Raw genomic sequence first — 18,134 nt, forward strand, 5'->3', positions numbered from 1 at the left:
AGGAATAAAGTGATTGCAGATGTGAAAGTATGTGGTTCCAAGAAGACGGTACCAAGAAACAACTGTTGCTTTTCTTCCTGTATATATATAAACTTTTTCAAAGGCTAAAGAAAATTTTATAATCAGAATAAGACTTTGAATATGGCTGTTTCATTCCAATGGTGAGGATGGCACGTTCAGGCCCTACTGATAACCCTCAGGAAAGCCTTTCAGTATCCACTCTGCATCATCTGAATGACTGCCACTGCCACCAGCTATTCTCCCTTTGTTCTATTTTTTCCAGGTTCAATCTACTCTCCATTTTGCTACTAATATTCTTAAATGAAAAAAATAAAATTGAAAAAAATCTTAAATGATACTTTCATGTGTCACCTGCTCAAGACATTCAATGTTCTTTATTTTATATAATCATGGGATGAAAGAACTGAGAGGAATTGTAAAGATCATATGGTCCAAGGAAGGCAAGTGCCAATTCTCTTCAGCTGGTGGTAGCCCCCTGTAGTGAACATTTTGCAAAGGATTCTGAGACTCAGCACTGACTTCTCAGCTCTGGAGTTGATTAGTGATGTCTGCCTCAGGTATAGAAAGGTAGATGACAGCACATACACCATTTATTTCCTATTCTTAATTAAGTCCTCTTCCTTTAGCTAATTCTTATGATCCATCTTCATCATTTAAGTAATATGTGAATAATGCTACTCCTTTATTTTTCAGTTTTAGACCTGATTATTTTTCTTCTCATTATAAACAATGAGGATTAAGCTTATTTTACACCCTGTCCATTGAACATACCTATTTCTTGCCCCTCCATATACTAAATAGCTTTATGCTATAATTTTAACAATTTTGAAGTTTCATATTTGCATTATTATGAGTAAATGTTATTCACACGTGAGTCACATTAGATAATTACTTACAAAATTGTATTCCCCAATATTTATACACCTTGTGTTTTTATTTGTAGTTTTCTGTGTACTTATCGTTAGTTCAACCCCAAACTGTCCTGTTAGTGTGTAAATTTCCTCTCAGCATGTTAAAACACATTTGGTAGTCTATTCATTTAATCTTCTTATGGAAATAACTTCTGAGACTTTTCAGTAATCTCTAGCCAAAAACCAGTAGGAACACATGTATGGTTGAATGAGTTGAGTTTACTACTCATTGCAGCAAGGGAAAGTACACACCAGGCGGAATCGTAGGGTACCTCAGTGTAGCCTATTAGAAAGGACACGTAGGTTTGGGGCTGGTGCTGTGTGTTTTGGGGGATAGTTTAAGAAAACAGGACTTTGCCTTAGATTTGAATATTGTCAGAAAGTGAGGGTAATCCTATGATTGAGTACCTTAATAAATTTTATGGCAGAAAGAGAAAAGACTAGATTGAGGCTAGAGCTATAATAGGCAAGGAAGATGGGAATACATGATATTTTGTGGCTTGGACAATGTTCTTGTTTGTATCTGTGACCAAAGACAAATACAAAGTGGTCTTGTTTTTGTCTATGATCATACTCCAGTACTCTTGCCTGGAAAATCCCATGGACGGAGGAGCCTGGTGGGCCGCAGTCCATGGGGTCGCTAAGAGTCCGACACGACTCAGCGACTTCACTTTCACTTTTCACTTTCATGCACTGGAGAAGGAAATGGCAATCCACTCCAGTGTTCTTGCCTGGAGAATCCCAGGGACAGGGGAGCCTGATGGGCTGCCATCTCTGGGGTCGCACAGAGTCGGACATGACTGAAGTGACTTAGCAGCAGCAGCAGCAGCATAGAATGGTCTTGTCTGATGGTGATTTTCTGTGAAATTGTGTTCAACAGAACACCAGGCCCAGCTGTGAGTGCCAGGTCAACTGCCAGATATCAGAAGCTGCTTTTCTCTTCTAAGCTTTCCTATCTGTTGCAAATTGGGTCTCACTTCTCTACATGTACACTCCCCAGCTTAGGAGCCTTACTCCACCATCTTGGTGACTCCCTCTCTCTCTCTCTCTCCTATGTTGGATCCCGTATTCCACGAGTCTCTTCTCTTTCTCTTTTGATTTACTCTCTTTTTGTGGGAAGGGGATATTGTCCACCTTTCCTTGAGAAAAAGTGAATGGAAAGTAATCTTTTAAGACTGCTGTGTCAGAAAATGCGTTGTCAGAACACCTTGCATATCAGGAAATATTTTATCCTCACTTTAGCTTAACAGATAATTAATAATTTTACTGGATATGACATTTTGATTGGAAATTATTTTTCCTCATAATGAAGATACAGATCAATTTTTTTTTTATCGCACTACTAAGACACTTGGTACCATTCTCATGCTTGATTCTTTGTTTGAAACCAGTTTTTCCTTTTTTCCATGCTGAAAACTTGTAGGATTTTTTATTGCCTCCCAAAATTTAAAATTTCACAATGTAGTTCCCACTTGTGAGGCTCCTATTTTTAGCCATCATACTGGACATAGAGTGGGTTCTTTGCATAGAGAGACTTAACGTTTTTCATCTCTGAAACACCATCTTAAATAATTTCTCCAAGTTTGTCCACTTTTATTTTACTATTCTCTTTCTGGGACTTCTATTATCCAGATGTTAGACCTTCTCAAAGAATCTTTTTAATTTTCTTGTCTTTTTTTTTTCTCATATTTTCCATTGTTGTGTTTTTCTGGCTTGCTACAAGGGAAATTTCCTCCACTTTTTCTTCCATTCTGTTATATTTTAAATTTCCATGAGCTATTTTTCTCCTAACACTTATTTTTTATTGTACCCTTATGCATACTACATATCATTTTTTAATCTCACCAAAGATATTAATAATAGCTTTTTTTTCTTTTCTCTGCAAGTTACATTATTCTGTTTGTGTGTGTGTGTGTGTTTTGTGTTCTTGTTTATTTTTTCTCTTTCTTACTAGAAATTTTTCTCATCTATCTGGTAATCCTTAGCTATCAAGTTACATCTGAGAGTGAGAGTACTATAAAGCTAACTGCATGCTGTTTCTGATGATGAGGTTTGCCACTATAGACTTATCTCACTTGACACAAATATATAAGGGACTTCTCCTGACCAAAGAAGAAATTGTGGTAGAATGCTCACAAGTTGTTAGTATTTTAGTAAAGAAATGCTATTTATATTGGACTACTTCTAGCTATTTATTAAGTCCATAAAATAACACTCATATAGCATTAGAAATGAAAATAAAAGTCCTTTTCCTTCCCTGATTTCAAGAAAAGCCTATGCTTTTGTTCTAGTTCAGTTTCAGGGAGAGACTAACTTCCTCTTTGAACTTATGACTTATAATTAGCCCAGCCGTGGTCCTACACTGACTGGCAGTACTTGAAAATAGGAGTGGGTCAGGCCAGTCACTCCCAGCCTGAACATTTCAGACTTGCAAGCATTCTAAAAACAGAAAAGATAAAAGATAAGCAAGAAGGGGTCAGGCTATTCTTCAAAATTTGTTTCCCCCTAGGGACAACTGTTTGATTCTCTTAGGCCTTTGACTGTAGAGACTCTCCCAGAATTCCACAGACCTCATGAAAATTTGAAATATTTTAGAAAAACAACAGAGCCTTAAAGAAACTGAAGTTCACTGATACAAAGTAACTGGGATGTTTACAACAACAGAATATGCCTAATTTCTTAATTTCATGAAAGTAAATGTTTGTTCATGTATTAAAAATGTTAGGAAAAACAGACACCAAACTATTAATGCTGCCTCCTGATGAGTAGCATCTGAATGTGGAAGTGGGGAGTGAAGATGTTTAATTTCTTACTTTACCTACTTTTTTCATTTTTTTGTTACAATAAACATACAGTTTTTAAAAATATATCAAATGCTACTCTATAAAAATCAAATAAATAACTAAAATGAATAAGCTTACAAAACATACTATATATACAGCTTGCCAGCTCGAAAATAATGGTCTATTACTTTACCTCGGTATTAGAACTTTGATACTTGATCAGTTTTTCTCTTCTCCATTACTGGAAACTTCAGCTTAACTCTAGCCTATTCCCCAGATTACCTTAGGAAGATTTCCTTTGGAAGAGATGTATCAATCAGGTTTTTAATTTGGCTTCAAGAAGTAATAGACACTCAGTTACAGTGGCTTAAGTAAATACGGGTTGCTTCATTCAAATAATAAAAAAATTCAAAGATAGGCACACACCAAGCAGTTTCACATAATGGAAAGTCCAGAGCCTCTGAGCTTTCTCGTCTGTCATCTATAATATGCATGTTTTTTCTCCAAGGTTACAAAATGGCCATTAAGCCTCTGGGCATAAGATCATACAGAAGTGAGGAAGGGCAGAGAGCAAAATGCATATGGCAGCTGACCTGGCTGACACTGTCTTTCTAAAACAGTCACCTTTCCAGGAGCCCCTCCAGTTACATTTTATTGGCCCACCCTGGCTCTTATCATCACCCCCAACTTTGAAGGAGTTTGAAGATTTTTGGATGCACCGCAGCTCTGAACAAAACTGGAGTTCTGTTAGTAATGTCAAAGTGGAGGACAGATATTGGCTAGGCAGCCAGGAAGGAAAAGGCAGAAGGAAATGGCAACACACTCCATTATTCTTGCCTGGAGAATCCCAGGGACAAAGGAGTCTAGTGGGCTGCCTTCTATGGGATCACACAGAGTCGGACACGACTGAAGCGACTTAGCAGCAGCAGCAGGCAGCCAGGAAGCTCTGCTACCAATGCCTCACCTTATTACCTCTTTCACAAAGCACACGTAATTCCCTCCTGAAACTGGAGGGCTGGGTTTGTGGAGAATTGAGAAAATGTCAAAAAACAGTTATGCAGAGTTCAAAAATGAGTATCATTCACTGTAGTATTGTTTGTAATTTAAAACATTGGAAAAAACTTAAAATGCCTGAGACCTGAATCCAGGAAAATTTGTCAGGAGCCTTTAGTTTAGAGGAGTTGAGTTTGCTCTCATCATATCTCTGTAGAAACTGTATAAGCTTCTCTAGTCCCTGTCAGTGACATGTACAGATTTGCCTACACTTGGGAGCAACATTTAGAGCAGCCTGCTCCTGGGCATCAGTGGCAGAGAAATAGTCAGGGACCAAGATACTTGCTGGACTCCAATCTGTCCAGGAAGAATTAACTCTACTTTCCAGAAGAAAAATCAAAGTCTTCCTCACTGGCTTCTCAACTCTTCCTTGAAACCTTCCTTGATTATTCAAGTCTATGTGGAGCTCTCCATCTTCTGACCTGCTGTAAGAATTATCTGCTCATCCAAATCACAAAGTCTATATATTGTTACATGGATTTCACAATACCATGTCTCATTTTCCTAAGTCCAGTACGTGCTTCTCAGCAGCTAGCTCTCTGCAGTAGGAGAGGCCATGGAAAGCAAGATATCATTGGGCCTCTGTGGGCGAAAAAAATGCTACTGAAGATGCACAGGTTCATGCGTGTGGAGCATCCAAAGACACATTTCAGCTACTTTAAAAGATCAGTGTCAACTTCAGAAGGATCCTGTTTAGTGACCTTTAAATCACTAAAAGAGTATGATCTTCTCTTCTTGGGACACATTTCAGTAATATTCAACTTTGGTGCCTAGAAGCGTGTGCTGTCACAGTAGGAAATAAACCACATCAGATTGGAGTCATGAGCTTTTGATGTGAAGATCCAACTCTAAATCTTCTCTGAGTCAAGTATGCAGTCAGCACCCCCAAGGTAACCCTTCTCGTATCCTTGGATGGTACTCCTTCCCCATCAGCTGCCACGTGTCCTCTTTTTCTCTGCTCTCTTCTCCATCATAAAGAATCCGATAAGTTCACTGCTAATAAGGGAACAACATCTTATAATAAGATGTTCTCTCTTCAAAGTATTTTGACAGAGGACAAAAGCACAAGCTAATACAATAGAAATGTAATGGTGGAATCTCAAGTATCAACAAAAAAGTTAAGATTGAGTTTTCTTTCGTATAACAACTTTCCAGGTACTCAAACTACTACAGAGTAGACAACTATTCTGTTCTTAATAATTCCTATTTTTCTTTATAGTATTTCATAAATGAATTCAGGTAAGTATTGATATAAAAAAATATCATTTGAATACATGTTTCCAAAGTGCTGAGTCATTAAAGAGGTAGTAAAATACAGTGTTAAGACCATGGGCTCTGAGTCTAACTGCCTGGGTTTACACGTATACCAGCATGCAAGGTGCTTAAATGTCTTTGTTCCTCATTCTCATCTGTACAATTGGAGATAATATTACCTACCTAATGGGGTTATTATGAGAATTAAATAAGACTATACACATGAGCCGGAGTAGGGAATGGCACCCCACTCCAGTACTCTTGCCTGGAAAATCCCATGGATGGAGGAGCCTGGTGGGCTGCAGTCCATGGGGTCGCAAAGAGTTGGATGACTGAGCGACTTCATTTTCACTTTTCACTTTCATGCATTGGAGAAGGAAATGGCAACCCACTCCAGTGTTCTTGCCTGGAGAATCCCAGGGATGGCGGAGGCTGGTGGGCTGCCATCTATGGAGTCACACAGAGTTGGACATGACTAAAGCGACTTAGCAGCAGCAGCATACATATAAGCACTTAGAACTTTGCTTAACACATACTCATGCTCTATAAATGTTAGCAACTATTAGTAGTAAGGTTTTTATTTCCAAATGAATTAGAAGTAGAATATTAGCAGCTGGTGAATTACAAATCTCTTGCAAATCTTCATATTTCAATTTACCATGACTTTACAAAGAATAGTCAACATAATAAGCAGTTTCCTGTAAGAGTGAGCATCATAATTTGCCCACCGTTTTCAAAAGGTTCATGATGGGGTTGACTACAGGACACTGAAAATTTCTTTCTTGTATAATACCTGTTTTAAATTCTGATTTCCAGATTGAAGCTATTCCTAAAGATGATTCTACATTATCTGAGAGAAGGCGAGAACTCCATAAGGAAGTTGAAGTAGCTAAGAGGAATTTAACCCAGCAGGTTAATATCAAGTTTCACTTAAGTTTCTAAGAATGACTAATGCAAAGCTGTGTTTTTAACTGTGTTCCATGAAACCTCGTTAGTAGAAGAGTCAAAGAAAGTATGATCCTACCTAATATGAGTCTGTTTCTTTATCTCAAAGTGTACTCAAACCCACATTAAAATTTTGAAAGAGGAAAAAAAAATATGTTTGAGCTGTCAAAAAAATTATACAAATTCATGAGTTTAAAGTAAAAAGCCTGATTCAAAATACATAATAAATGCATTATTTCACCAATATCCAATTTCAAATTTTGTTTATCCAAAACCACTGTCAAAGTAAAACATGCTTTTATTTCTCTGCGAAGCTTTACTTGAAAATACAGTCTGAATAAGAAAAAGTTCTATGCTATCATGTTTGCACATTCTTTTTATAAGATAAATACCTGGTGCTAAGGCAGCAGAGTTACTTTTTGTGTTTTAATAAAATAAACTCTACATAGAAGACTTTAAAAGTAGTCTGAGATACTGGCCTTAATTCAGTTCAGTCACTCAGTGTCTGACTCTTTGCAACCCCGTGAGCCTCAGCATGCCAGGCCTCCCTGTCCATCACCAACTCCCAGAGTCCACCCAAACCCACGTCCATTGAGTCAGTGATACCATCCAGCCATCTCATCCTCTGTTGTCCCCTTCTCCTCCTGCCCTTGATCTTTCCCAGCATCAGGGTCTTTTCAAATAAGTCAGTTCTTCCCACTATGTGGCCAAAGTATTGGAGTTTCAGCTTCAACATTGGTCCTTCCAATGAACACCCAGGACTGATCTCCTTTAGGATGGACTGGTTGGATCTCCTTGCAGTCCAAGGGCCTTAGTGTGTTCCTTCAAATAAATACTTTATAATATTTGTGTTTTTCCAAAAGAAAATCCTATCAGAAGCTGAGTCTAAGTTAGTAGAACAGCAACTTGCTGAGGAAAACAAGCTTTTAAAGGAGCAAGAAAACATTCAAGAACTGCTTTTCAACCTTGTCCGTATGACTCAAATCAAAATTGATGAGAAGGAGCAAAAATCCAAGGATTTCCTGAAAGCTCAGGTAACTGCATTTTTGTAACCATTCATTAATTACCACAACAGTCCAGGGTAGCCTCATGTTAATACAATGTGCATTAGAAAACTATGACTTTAAGCCCCCTGCAAGTTCAGTGACTACACAGCTTCCCTAAACAAAACTCAACCATGTAATGAAAAACAGTCCCAGGATTCAGCTGGCAATAGTCAACAATCTAGAGGAAAAAAGAATTAGATTAATGACAATGAGCAGAGATTTGAACAGATGACAATTTCAGTAAGAATAAGGTGAGTACCTCCAGGGGAAATGGCTGACAGGCTCAAAGGCACAGGTGTCTGTGATTCACCACCATCCCACAGTCCATCATGATCTACCCAGAACAACTCAGGAGCCGCAGAATCAGACCACTCTCCTTCCCAAGTTCATCGAGTCGGCATCATTTAAACCACTGTGAGGACAGTTACCTTTAGTAACTGTTTCTCCCTATGCCTTTCCTGGGCTCCTGACCAAGGGCCAGAGCTGACCCAGTGCAACATCCCCAAACAAAATCAACAATGAAACAATAGCAAAACAATCTTTCTATGATAGGTAAAATCCTAACATTACAATCATTTATTCCACGTAAGGATTGTGTCCAGAGACCCTCTTTTAAAAATTATTATGGCGTTTCCCTGGTGGTCTAGTGGTAAAGAATCCACCTGCCAATGCAGGAGACATGGGTTCCATTCCTGGTCCAGGAAGATCCCACATGCCTCGGAGCAACTAACCCCGAGTGCTGCAACCACTGAGGACTACACACTTAGAGCCGGTGCTCCACAACAAGAGCAGCCACCACAATAAGAAGCCTGAGCACCACAGGGAGGAGTGGCTCCCACTCGCTGCAGCTAGAGAAAGCCCACACACAGCAACGAAGACCCACCACCCCGAAAACTAAAATAAGTATACAATCTTCTTAAAAATGATATGATGCTACTAAAGTAGAATACCTAAATTTACCATGTGACCCAGATGCTGGCTGTTTCTGAGTGCAGCTTTGTTTAATTCTGAGCAAGCATTCACACAGGGCAGCGTTTCTTTCTTATTTTTCGGAAAGAATGCACAACGAAGCATTAGTGAGCCATGAGGGTAAATACAGATGAGAGAAAACTGAGGTAAAGATCTGCATCACACAACCCATGGCCAGCTATTCAAAAGGCCCTTTAACTGTCTATTGCCACATCCCCCACCACCCCAGAATACTTGAGAGAGAGCAGGATACTTGGAACATGGATCTGTTTCATGAACTAGACAATTTTTAAATTAACCTCAAAACCTGATACATGTGTTACCTATGTGACTAATCTATGTCTGCCAAATCTCATGACTAAATTGGCTAATTTAGCTAATTTAGCTCTCTAATTGCTCTCAAAGGAGATCAATTCTTTCTCTTGAAATATGGAAATCAATAAAGGAAAAATATTGTTTCCCTGAACTATTCTGAGCATTGGGGATTGATTAATCTGTTTAACAGTGGTAATACACTATACCTTCCATAAGGAACAGTCAATCTTATCATTTATTTTCACCTCTCATCTATATCCCTAAGATAAAAGGTGAAGGAACAAAGAAAGTCAACGTTGCTATCACCTCCAAGTGGGAGTGGATGACTACACTTTACATCTCTTTAATTGTTCATAGACACAGTTACTTAGATGTCTAGTTTCTTTTATGGGAATTGCTCTCACAGTCCTTAAGGCCAGCAGAAACTGGTTTCTACTAGCAAAATTCTGTACTTCTTTGAATACATTTCTCACCCTAGATGAGACACACAACATCTTTAGATTTGAAGATGTAACTAGTTCATTTAACACTTGGTATATCTTGAGGACTTTGGAAACAATAACTGCTGTCTTTTAAAATATTTGTGTGGAATCTTGTTTCTTACCTCCTTATGGGGCTGGTCTCACCATAGCACTTCATTCTGTAGGAAAAAACACCCACAGTACAAAATAATGGAAAGGTGCTTTAAAATCAGGGTTTCAGGGACTTCCCTGGTGGTCCAGTGGTTAAGAATCCACCTTCCAATGCAGGGAACGCAGGCTTGAGCTCTGGTTCAGGAAGATTCCACATTCGGGGGCGGGGGTGGGAAGGAACTAAGCCACTGCACCTCGAGCCTGCACCGAGAGCACTTGCGCCCCAAGTACTGAGCCTGCATTCCGGAGCCCCTGCCGGGCAACTAGAGAGAAAGCTCCGCGCTGCAGCTAAGACCCACCGCAGCCAAACATAAATAAACAAACAAAAATAAAATTACAACTTCAGTCTCTCACCAAAAATCATTGAGGCTTCAACTCACAACAGTTCTATGACAACCTAGAGGGTTGGGATGGGTGGGAGGTGAGGTGGGAGGGATGCTCAAGAGAGAGGGGACATATGTATATCTATGGCTGATTCATGTTGATGTATGGCAGAAACTAACACAATATTGTAAAGCAATTATCCTCTAAAAACGAAAAAAAAAAACAAAAACTGATTCCAAACCCTCTCCCTCAACTCTCCTTCATAAATTCCTCACTCACCCAACCCAGTCATGCTTTCCGTAATCATTCTTTGGCTCGTGAAAAGTTCCCTGAAGTTTTCCTCAAACCAACGTGGGCAGGCTCCTTTTTTCCCCTCCTCTCTGGATCTTTCTGTCCTTTAATGAACCCTTTGTCCTAGTCAATGCAATTCAGTTCAGCTGACCAGGTAATTTTCAGCCCCCGCCCTCACCTCTTCCCTGTGATCTGCACAACCCAGCTGATGAAGATAGAATGGTCTTTATTGGATACTTATGAGATGGGGTTGGAGAAGGCAATGGCACCCCACTCCAGTACTCTCACCTGGAAAATCCCATGGGCAGAGGAGCCTGGTGGGCTGCAGTCCATGGAGTCGCTAAGAGTCTGACACGACTGAGCGACTTCACTTCCACTTTTCACTTTCATGCATTGGAGGAGGAAATGGCAACCCACTCCAGTGTTCTTGCCTGGAGAATCCCAGGGATGGGGGGTCCTGGTGAGCTGCCGTCTGTGGGGTCGCACAGGGTCGGACACGACTGAAGCGACTTAGTAGTAGTAGTAGTAGTATGAGATGGGGTGAGGCTGGGAATATCCACATGCTGTTGGTGACGGACTTTTTAAAAATTTCACAATTAACTTTTATATTTCAGCAAAAATATACCAGCATTGTTAGGGAGATCAAAGCAAAGGATCTTGAAATCCGGATACACAGGAAGAAAAAACGTGAAATTCATCGGAGGTAAAAGAATTACTTGAGGACTTACCTAGTTAGTTTTTTTTTTTTTTCTCTTTCTTTTTTTTTTAAATTTTATTTTATTTTTAAACTTTACAATATTGTATTAGTTTTGCCAAATATATCTAGTTAGTTTATAGAGGGAAACAGATATTTATTTCACAAGTTTCAAAAATTCTTGTGTTTTCACAGACTCAAAGAGTTTGCTAAACTGTATGACACTATTCGAAATGAAAGAAACAAATTTATTAACTTACTTCACAAAGCTCACCAGAAAGTCAATGAAATAAAAGAAAGGCATAAAATGTCATTAAATGAACTGGAGATTTTAAGAAATAGTGCAGTTACTCAAGAAAGGTAAGTCTTACAGTAACTACTGTCCTTTCAAAAGTTTCTCTTCTGAGTCACTGAATGATAAAATACCCTGGGGATGATGAAGTAGAAAACAAGTCTTCTACAAAGCTAGAAAAGCCCTTACTCACATACCTTGCTTTAGAGCTGACAAGCTAAGCATTTACATGTGATTCCTTATGCTTCTACTTGGGAGCTGTATTTTTTTAAGTGAGGGGAAAACTAAATCTGTAACTATTCTCATTTTATTTTCATTTATTCATCTAGAAATAAAAGCACAAATTTGACAATCTAAAGTTTAAAGTTAGAAGTTTAAATTTAAAGTTAGAAGTTTAAAGTTAGAAGACAATCAAATGTTAATTAACCAGCATCCTATGACTGTAGTCCTGAAGCATCTAATGTGCTTGTGGGAGGCAGTATAGCAGAGCTGTTAAGAGAGGTGACTTTTCTAGACTCAAATCCCAGTCCTGCCACTTACTGGTTGTGTGACCTTGGGCAAGAAATCCTAGCTCTCTGGGCCCACTTTTTTTAATCCATAGAAATAGTCCTTTATATAGGACTTTTTGTTATTAAATGAATTAATCCAAGGGTTGTTTTTTAAACTTTATTATTTACCATGTGACAAGATCTGGTGGACTCTCCCACCTGTATTTAGTCCCTGATCCATAGAATCTATACAACATGAACTTTTTCTGGTGGCCACTATTCCCCAGTTTTTTTTCTAAAGATATTACAAACTAGGCTCTTGTGTGGGGGGTAGTGGAAGGGAGATGGGGGTAGAGCTGAGAGGGGACTGCTATGAAAAGGCAAAGCTAACATCCTAATCAGGTTCTCATCCTTCATGAAAGCAAATGTCATCTACGGAGGCCATGCATTCATTCGGCATTGATTCTGATGCCATATTAAGTCAAGCACTACGTTAGGTCCAGTGGACATTGTCATATATAACCACCTTCACCCTCAAGACAGCAGAGTCCCCTGGGGACAAGAGAGCAGTAAATGAATCACTGTAGTCTCTTGCTTTGATAAAGGGGAGCAGCAGATTCTTGGGGCACAAAGGAAAGATGTCCTAATCCAGATTAGAGGAAGTTGGAGACTTGGAAAATTACAGAAATTCCTAAAGAGTATGACATGATGAACATCATCATTACTAATACTACTGTCATTTCAAGGAACATAGTAAGGCAAGAGCTACTTTGATAGTTTATGTTTCTGAAGTCTTCATTGTTTTTAAAGAAACTAAAGGAAGTTATAATCATACCCATTTTCCCATTATTTTTAAAGAAAGCTACAAAATTCAATGCTGAAGCATGCCAACAACATTACCATCAGAGAAAGCATGCAAAACGATGTGTGCAAAATTGTAGCAAAACTTCAAGAAATGAAAGAGAAGAAAGAAGCCCAGTTAAATAACATCGACAGACTTGCCAATATGATCACAATGATTGAAGAGGAGATGGTACAACTTCGGAAGAAATATGAAAGAGCTGTTCAGCGTCGAAATGAAAGGTGAAAACCAGGAACCTAATGTGAGAGTAAAGAACCCAGAGACCTGATTTAGAAATGTTGCCCATTTTTCTATCTAGACTTGACAGTGAACAGTGAGGGACATTTGACACTTAGATGTCATTAGCCTCTGCAGGGCAGGGAGCGGGGCTGTATGCTTTCCTTGAAAATAAGACACTTCGTCCTCATATGAGAGACAGGCAAGAGTAGGGTTTGGGAAGCTGCTCGCTTTAAGATCACAGTCCTTTCTCAGGCTACCATTTAGGATACTATCAAATTATTTCAGAATAATTGATATAAATAAGAAGTCTTTGGATCTTGTACTCACTTTGGGGACAGATTTATTAAATGATTCACCCAGTACATTTTCTCAGCAAGTAAGTATCACCTTCAAGAGGTGTTACCCTTGAAGCATTATTTCTCCCAGCTATAATAATATTAATCGATTACTACTTAACAGTTTTCCCAAGTTTCTTGTGCTCTAAGAAATCTGGCATTTGAGACTATAGAACCTTGTAGTGATTATATCAGGCATTATGTATTTTTTTTTCATCAAACCTTGCTTGTGTGCTGTTCTGTGTAAGGCTGTGTTCTGTGTAAGTGCTGGGCCCTGAAAGTAAAATAGGTGATAAAGCACCGCACCTGGCTTCTGATGTCAAGAGATCAAAGATGCTCAGGAGATGACCTGGTGAACAGCAAGTGAGCAAGAGCTGAGAGTAACCAAATGTAACCCTGTGCACACATGTCTTGAGGGAGGTGAGAGAAAGAAAGAAAAAGCAATGAAAGATTGCTTTGGGATAATAGATGGGATAACTCTGGGATAATAGATGCAGACAGTATCAGGGGAGAACTTCAGGGTCCTGACGAACACAACTTTTTCAAAGGCCTGGCAGGTGTTCTCTCTGGGAAAAGAAAGTCCTCTTATGTGGCTCCTGGCACAAATCAAAGCATGTAGGCAGTGTGTTCCAGACCTTGGTCAGTTCTGTGAGGCAGGAATTAGAAAATTCTTACTTTGATTTTTCCCCATAGTCTCCTCAGGAGCGGTCTTTCCCCTGGCATGATTTCAAAAGACAGGATTTTGCTTATGGGGAAATGTGCATCAGAAATATTTAACTGTGAAAGAGCCTAATGTGTCTGGCAAGTTAGAGAGAGCAGAATAGCTGCAAGAGACACATTCCCTGGCTGCCCGCCTGGGTACCTCTGGCCAGATCTTGGCTGGCGAGTCTGGCCCATGAAAAGGGTCTGCAGAAAATCAGACTCTGGGATCACGTTGTTCATGTGTGGGGAGTGACATTCTTTCCCATCCCGGGAGAACCTTTGGGACTTGCCAACAACATAGTTAGCTCAGAGTTCAGATGCTAAACAACCCTCTCTGTCTCATGCCCAGAAAAATTCAAAATGTAAGAGTTTAACTAGAAAGCCTACAGTGAGTGTCTATTGTCTTCTGGAATTCTGCAATGTTGATGTGTTATTTTGCACCCAAATCCAGAGGGAACCACAATGACTAGTAAAACAGTGGCCTCAAAATCCTCTCAGCCTCTGCCTTTCTATTTGTCCGTAGTGGTGTTCAGCTGATAGAGCGGGAAGAGGAAGTGTGCATTTTTTATGAAAAAATAAATATCCAAGAGAAGATGAAGCTAAATGGAGAAATTGAACTACATGTCCTGGAGGAAAAGATCCGATTCCTGAAACTCAAGATTGCTGAGAAGCAAAGACAGATTCACGTGACCCGGAAATTACTGCCAGTTAAGAGTGCTTTGGATGCTGACTTAGCAGTGCTCCAGATTCAGGTGGGAAATGTATTCATGACAAAATTCCTGGGACCATTTGCCTTTTTTTTTCCTCCTTTGTTTGTATGTCATGTAAGTTCTTTCTTGTAAATCAAGCCATGCTACTCCTGGTGCCTAGGAGAACTCATGACTTAAATGTCAGGGTGCAATCTGTGCTTCAGACATCTGAACCATAGACTGTCTTTCAATCCCTGGTGAATCACTTTCTGCCTTTCTTGGAACTTAGACCCTCACAAATCTCAACTCTAGCTCAGCTTCTTCAGAGCTGGCTTTCGCTATGTGTGTTCAGTCATGTTAGACTGTAGCTGACACCATGGACAGTAGCCCACCAGGCTCCTCTGTCCACGGGATTTCCCAGGCAAGAATACTGGGGTGGGTTGCCATTTCCTTCTCCAGGGCATCTTCCTGACCCAGGGATTGAACCCCACATCTTCTGCACTGGCAGGTGGATATTTTACCACTGCACCACCTGGAAAGATGACAGGCTTCCACCACCACCCACATAATTATGTTTTTGATGCCTGCTGGAAGATCTTGCAGACCATCTAGCTCTCTTATTTTTTGATACTCTTGTTCTCTAGAGCCAATTTTTTTTTCTTATACATTGATAATCATATATAGACTTCTTGTTCACACCTGTAATTTCCCTGTAATTTAATAACTTGGCCTTTGATGTGTTTTTTAAGTGGAATAAAGTCATAGCATTTAAACACAAAATAGCCAATAAATAAAACCATTAATATAAAGCTATTTTCTTCTTATATAATAATTATACTTTTTTTCTTAGTGAAAATAGAAAAAAAAAACACTAAAACATTTGAGGCTAAATTTTTCCCATTGATTCAATGTAGCACGAACGCATTTTAACCTACGTTTTCTAAAAAGTCACATTTGCTTTCAGATTTTTTTTATTATAAAACTAAGACAAGTTCCGCTTACGAAGTTTTGTAAAACATGTTAAAAAGTCAAAGAAAAATTACATCCCTAAGATATAATTACTACTAAACTTATGAAAAATTTAGATGAGATCCTTCTAGTCTTTTTCTAGGTATACAGGCAAATGATTTCATTAGCTCATGCTATAGACACAGTTCTGGGTCTTTTTTTTTTTTTTTTAATCATGTCAGGCAATTTATAGGACTTTATGAAATTGGATGATGCATCTATTTCATGGCATTTGAATGTGTAATATGCTATATAGACAAAAGGGTCTTTCACTTTGCATAAATACGCTAAGGTTTGGATTCCAGTGTTTCTTTAGCTGCGTGTTCTCCTGTTCACTTCTTCAATAAGTGCAGCCCTGACTCAGAGTCCCCAGGCCTCCCCCAGGTCTCCCACAAACTGACTCCTGCTTCCAATCAGTGGTTCATTTGGGGGATCCCCTCCTCAGATCGCAAACATGGTGTCTGGTCCACTTCTGTGTCACACTCCTCTTTCCACCTGCGCTGACACAAGGCCGTTCCTGTGAGGTCTGTGTCTGTAAACTGACTTTACTGAAGAACTGGGACACCAGTGTGAGAGGATACGTTAATGCAAAGGAATTCAAATTAAGTATCAGACAAGTAGAGTTCTTAGGACCACCCCACCACTGGGAACAGTCCCCCAGGTGTATTGGCCCATGCAGCACCCAGCCTAGCTCATTTCACAGCCTTGTCTTTCCATCCTTCACCTGCCACCATCTCCCTTCCACAACCTCACCATTCCGGATTGCCCCCCAGGGGCAATCTTAGTTCTAAGCCAAAGAACAGTTGAATAGAAAGCTTCCCATTAGTCTTCAGACTGCATCTAATTATTTAATCGTATACTCAGCACTAATCGCTTGGTGCTTTGAAGGATATGATGTGAAATTCTGAACTTCAGGCAAGCCCCTGCCATGCAGTGCCAGATCCCTGTCATGTCCTGTTGTTTGTTATAGTGACAGTGTTTTGTGGTCTTTTTTTTTTTTTCTTCCCCCAATCTTCCTCTTTTTTGTATCATTTTCAGAATTCTCTTAAGGTTTGACTTTTTTGGTTTCTTGAAACAGTTTTTAATTGTCCAACAGTCTAATCCAAGGATTGTCATGAGTCATATTTTCCTGCAATATTTTACTTATAATGATAGCCTCTTTTTAGGGTTCTCAGAAGTCATGTGAACTATTTTAGGACATAAGAACACCATTTTATATAGAAAAAGGAAACAGTTTTTCTTCAAGCCCATGGGAAAATAAGATCAGTCAAGGGTACCACTTTGATAAGCAAGTACCATATATTTTTTCCTATTTAATTCCCTAATTAACCATGGAGACAGTAAATATTATTAATAACAAATACAACAAATGCTTAATTACACATATAAGGATAATTTAACTCCATATTAAGGGCAATTAGGAAGTGTGGAGAGAAAGAAAAAAATATTCATGTCACCATTTGAAATTCTTTTTTGTTGGGAGGACAAGAATAAATTAAAAATGTTAAATTCTACCTATGTCACTCTTGGACATGTTGTCAAGTACTCGAAACGTATTATCTCTTTTAATGGATCAGTCCCATGAGTTTGGGACTTATTTTCCCATTTGACAGTTGAGGAAACTAAGGTTTAGAGAAGATAAATGATTTGCCTGAGATTATACAGATTTTCAGTAGAAAAGCTAAAAGTGATGACTCTTGGTTTTCGCTGTGTTCAACATCTCTCCCTATAAAACGGCTAGGTTTAGCTGCCACTCCTACTTGGGAGTTTCTGTATTTCTTCATCTACCTCCACAGTCTCAAGGTCAACAAATATAGTTGATACATGAAACAACATATTGGGTGTTTACCAAAAAAAATACAAGTAGTTCAGGCTATTCCTCACAGACTGTACACTGTATTCACCTAGTAATAAGAACTTCACTCTTCTCTGGTAGGCCATTAAGCCTATTGCCAGCAAAGGGATTTACACTGGAGGCCAGTGTGTTGTGTACCCTGTACCAGTATGCAATAAAGAGATCAAGTGTGTATAGTCAGAGCTCTGCAGCTACAGTATCTCATGAATATAACACAAATGGGAAGTAATAAAAGGACTGGTTATAAAGTCTTTCTTTTTTGGTGCCCCAGAAATCACCACCTTGCTTTGTATTAATAGAGTCAATTAACAGGCATCTTCCTCATGGTACCATGAGTGAGAAGAAATACTGTCTCACCCCGAGTCCCAGCTGAACGGTTTGTTAAGAATTCCCTTCCAACTTTGCCTGGAAGGACCCTAAAGACCCTGGGCTAAGTGACTTTAAGA

At 39.2% G+C, this 18,134-nt stretch overlaps 1 protein-coding gene across 1 annotated transcript in view; it reads left to right on the plus strand.

The window, feature by feature from the left end:
- The window catches only part of CCDC146 (coiled-coil domain containing 146), a 142,239-nt gene that overhangs the window by 116,072 nt on the left and 8,033 nt on the right, over positions 1 to 18,134 (plus strand). The window contains exons 10-15 of the mRNA XM_027539758.1: positions 6,839 to 6,934; positions 7,831 to 8,001; positions 11,159 to 11,247; positions 11,434 to 11,598; positions 12,877 to 13,101; positions 14,660 to 14,888. Of these exons, the coding sequence (XP_027395559.1) occupies positions 6,839 to 6,934; positions 7,831 to 8,001; positions 11,159 to 11,247; positions 11,434 to 11,598; positions 12,877 to 13,101; positions 14,660 to 14,888 (975 nt within the window). The remainder of the gene's footprint in view (positions 1 to 6,838; positions 6,935 to 7,830; positions 8,002 to 11,158; positions 11,248 to 11,433; positions 11,599 to 12,876; positions 13,102 to 14,659; positions 14,889 to 18,134) is intronic.

The sequence above is a fragment of the Bos indicus x Bos taurus genome, chromosome 4, assembly GCF_003369695.1.
Source record: "Bos indicus x Bos taurus breed Angus x Brahman F1 hybrid chromosome 4, Bos_hybrid_MaternalHap_v2.0, whole genome shotgun sequence".
NCBI lineage: Eukaryota > Metazoa > Chordata > Mammalia > Artiodactyla > Bovidae > Bos > Bos indicus x Bos taurus.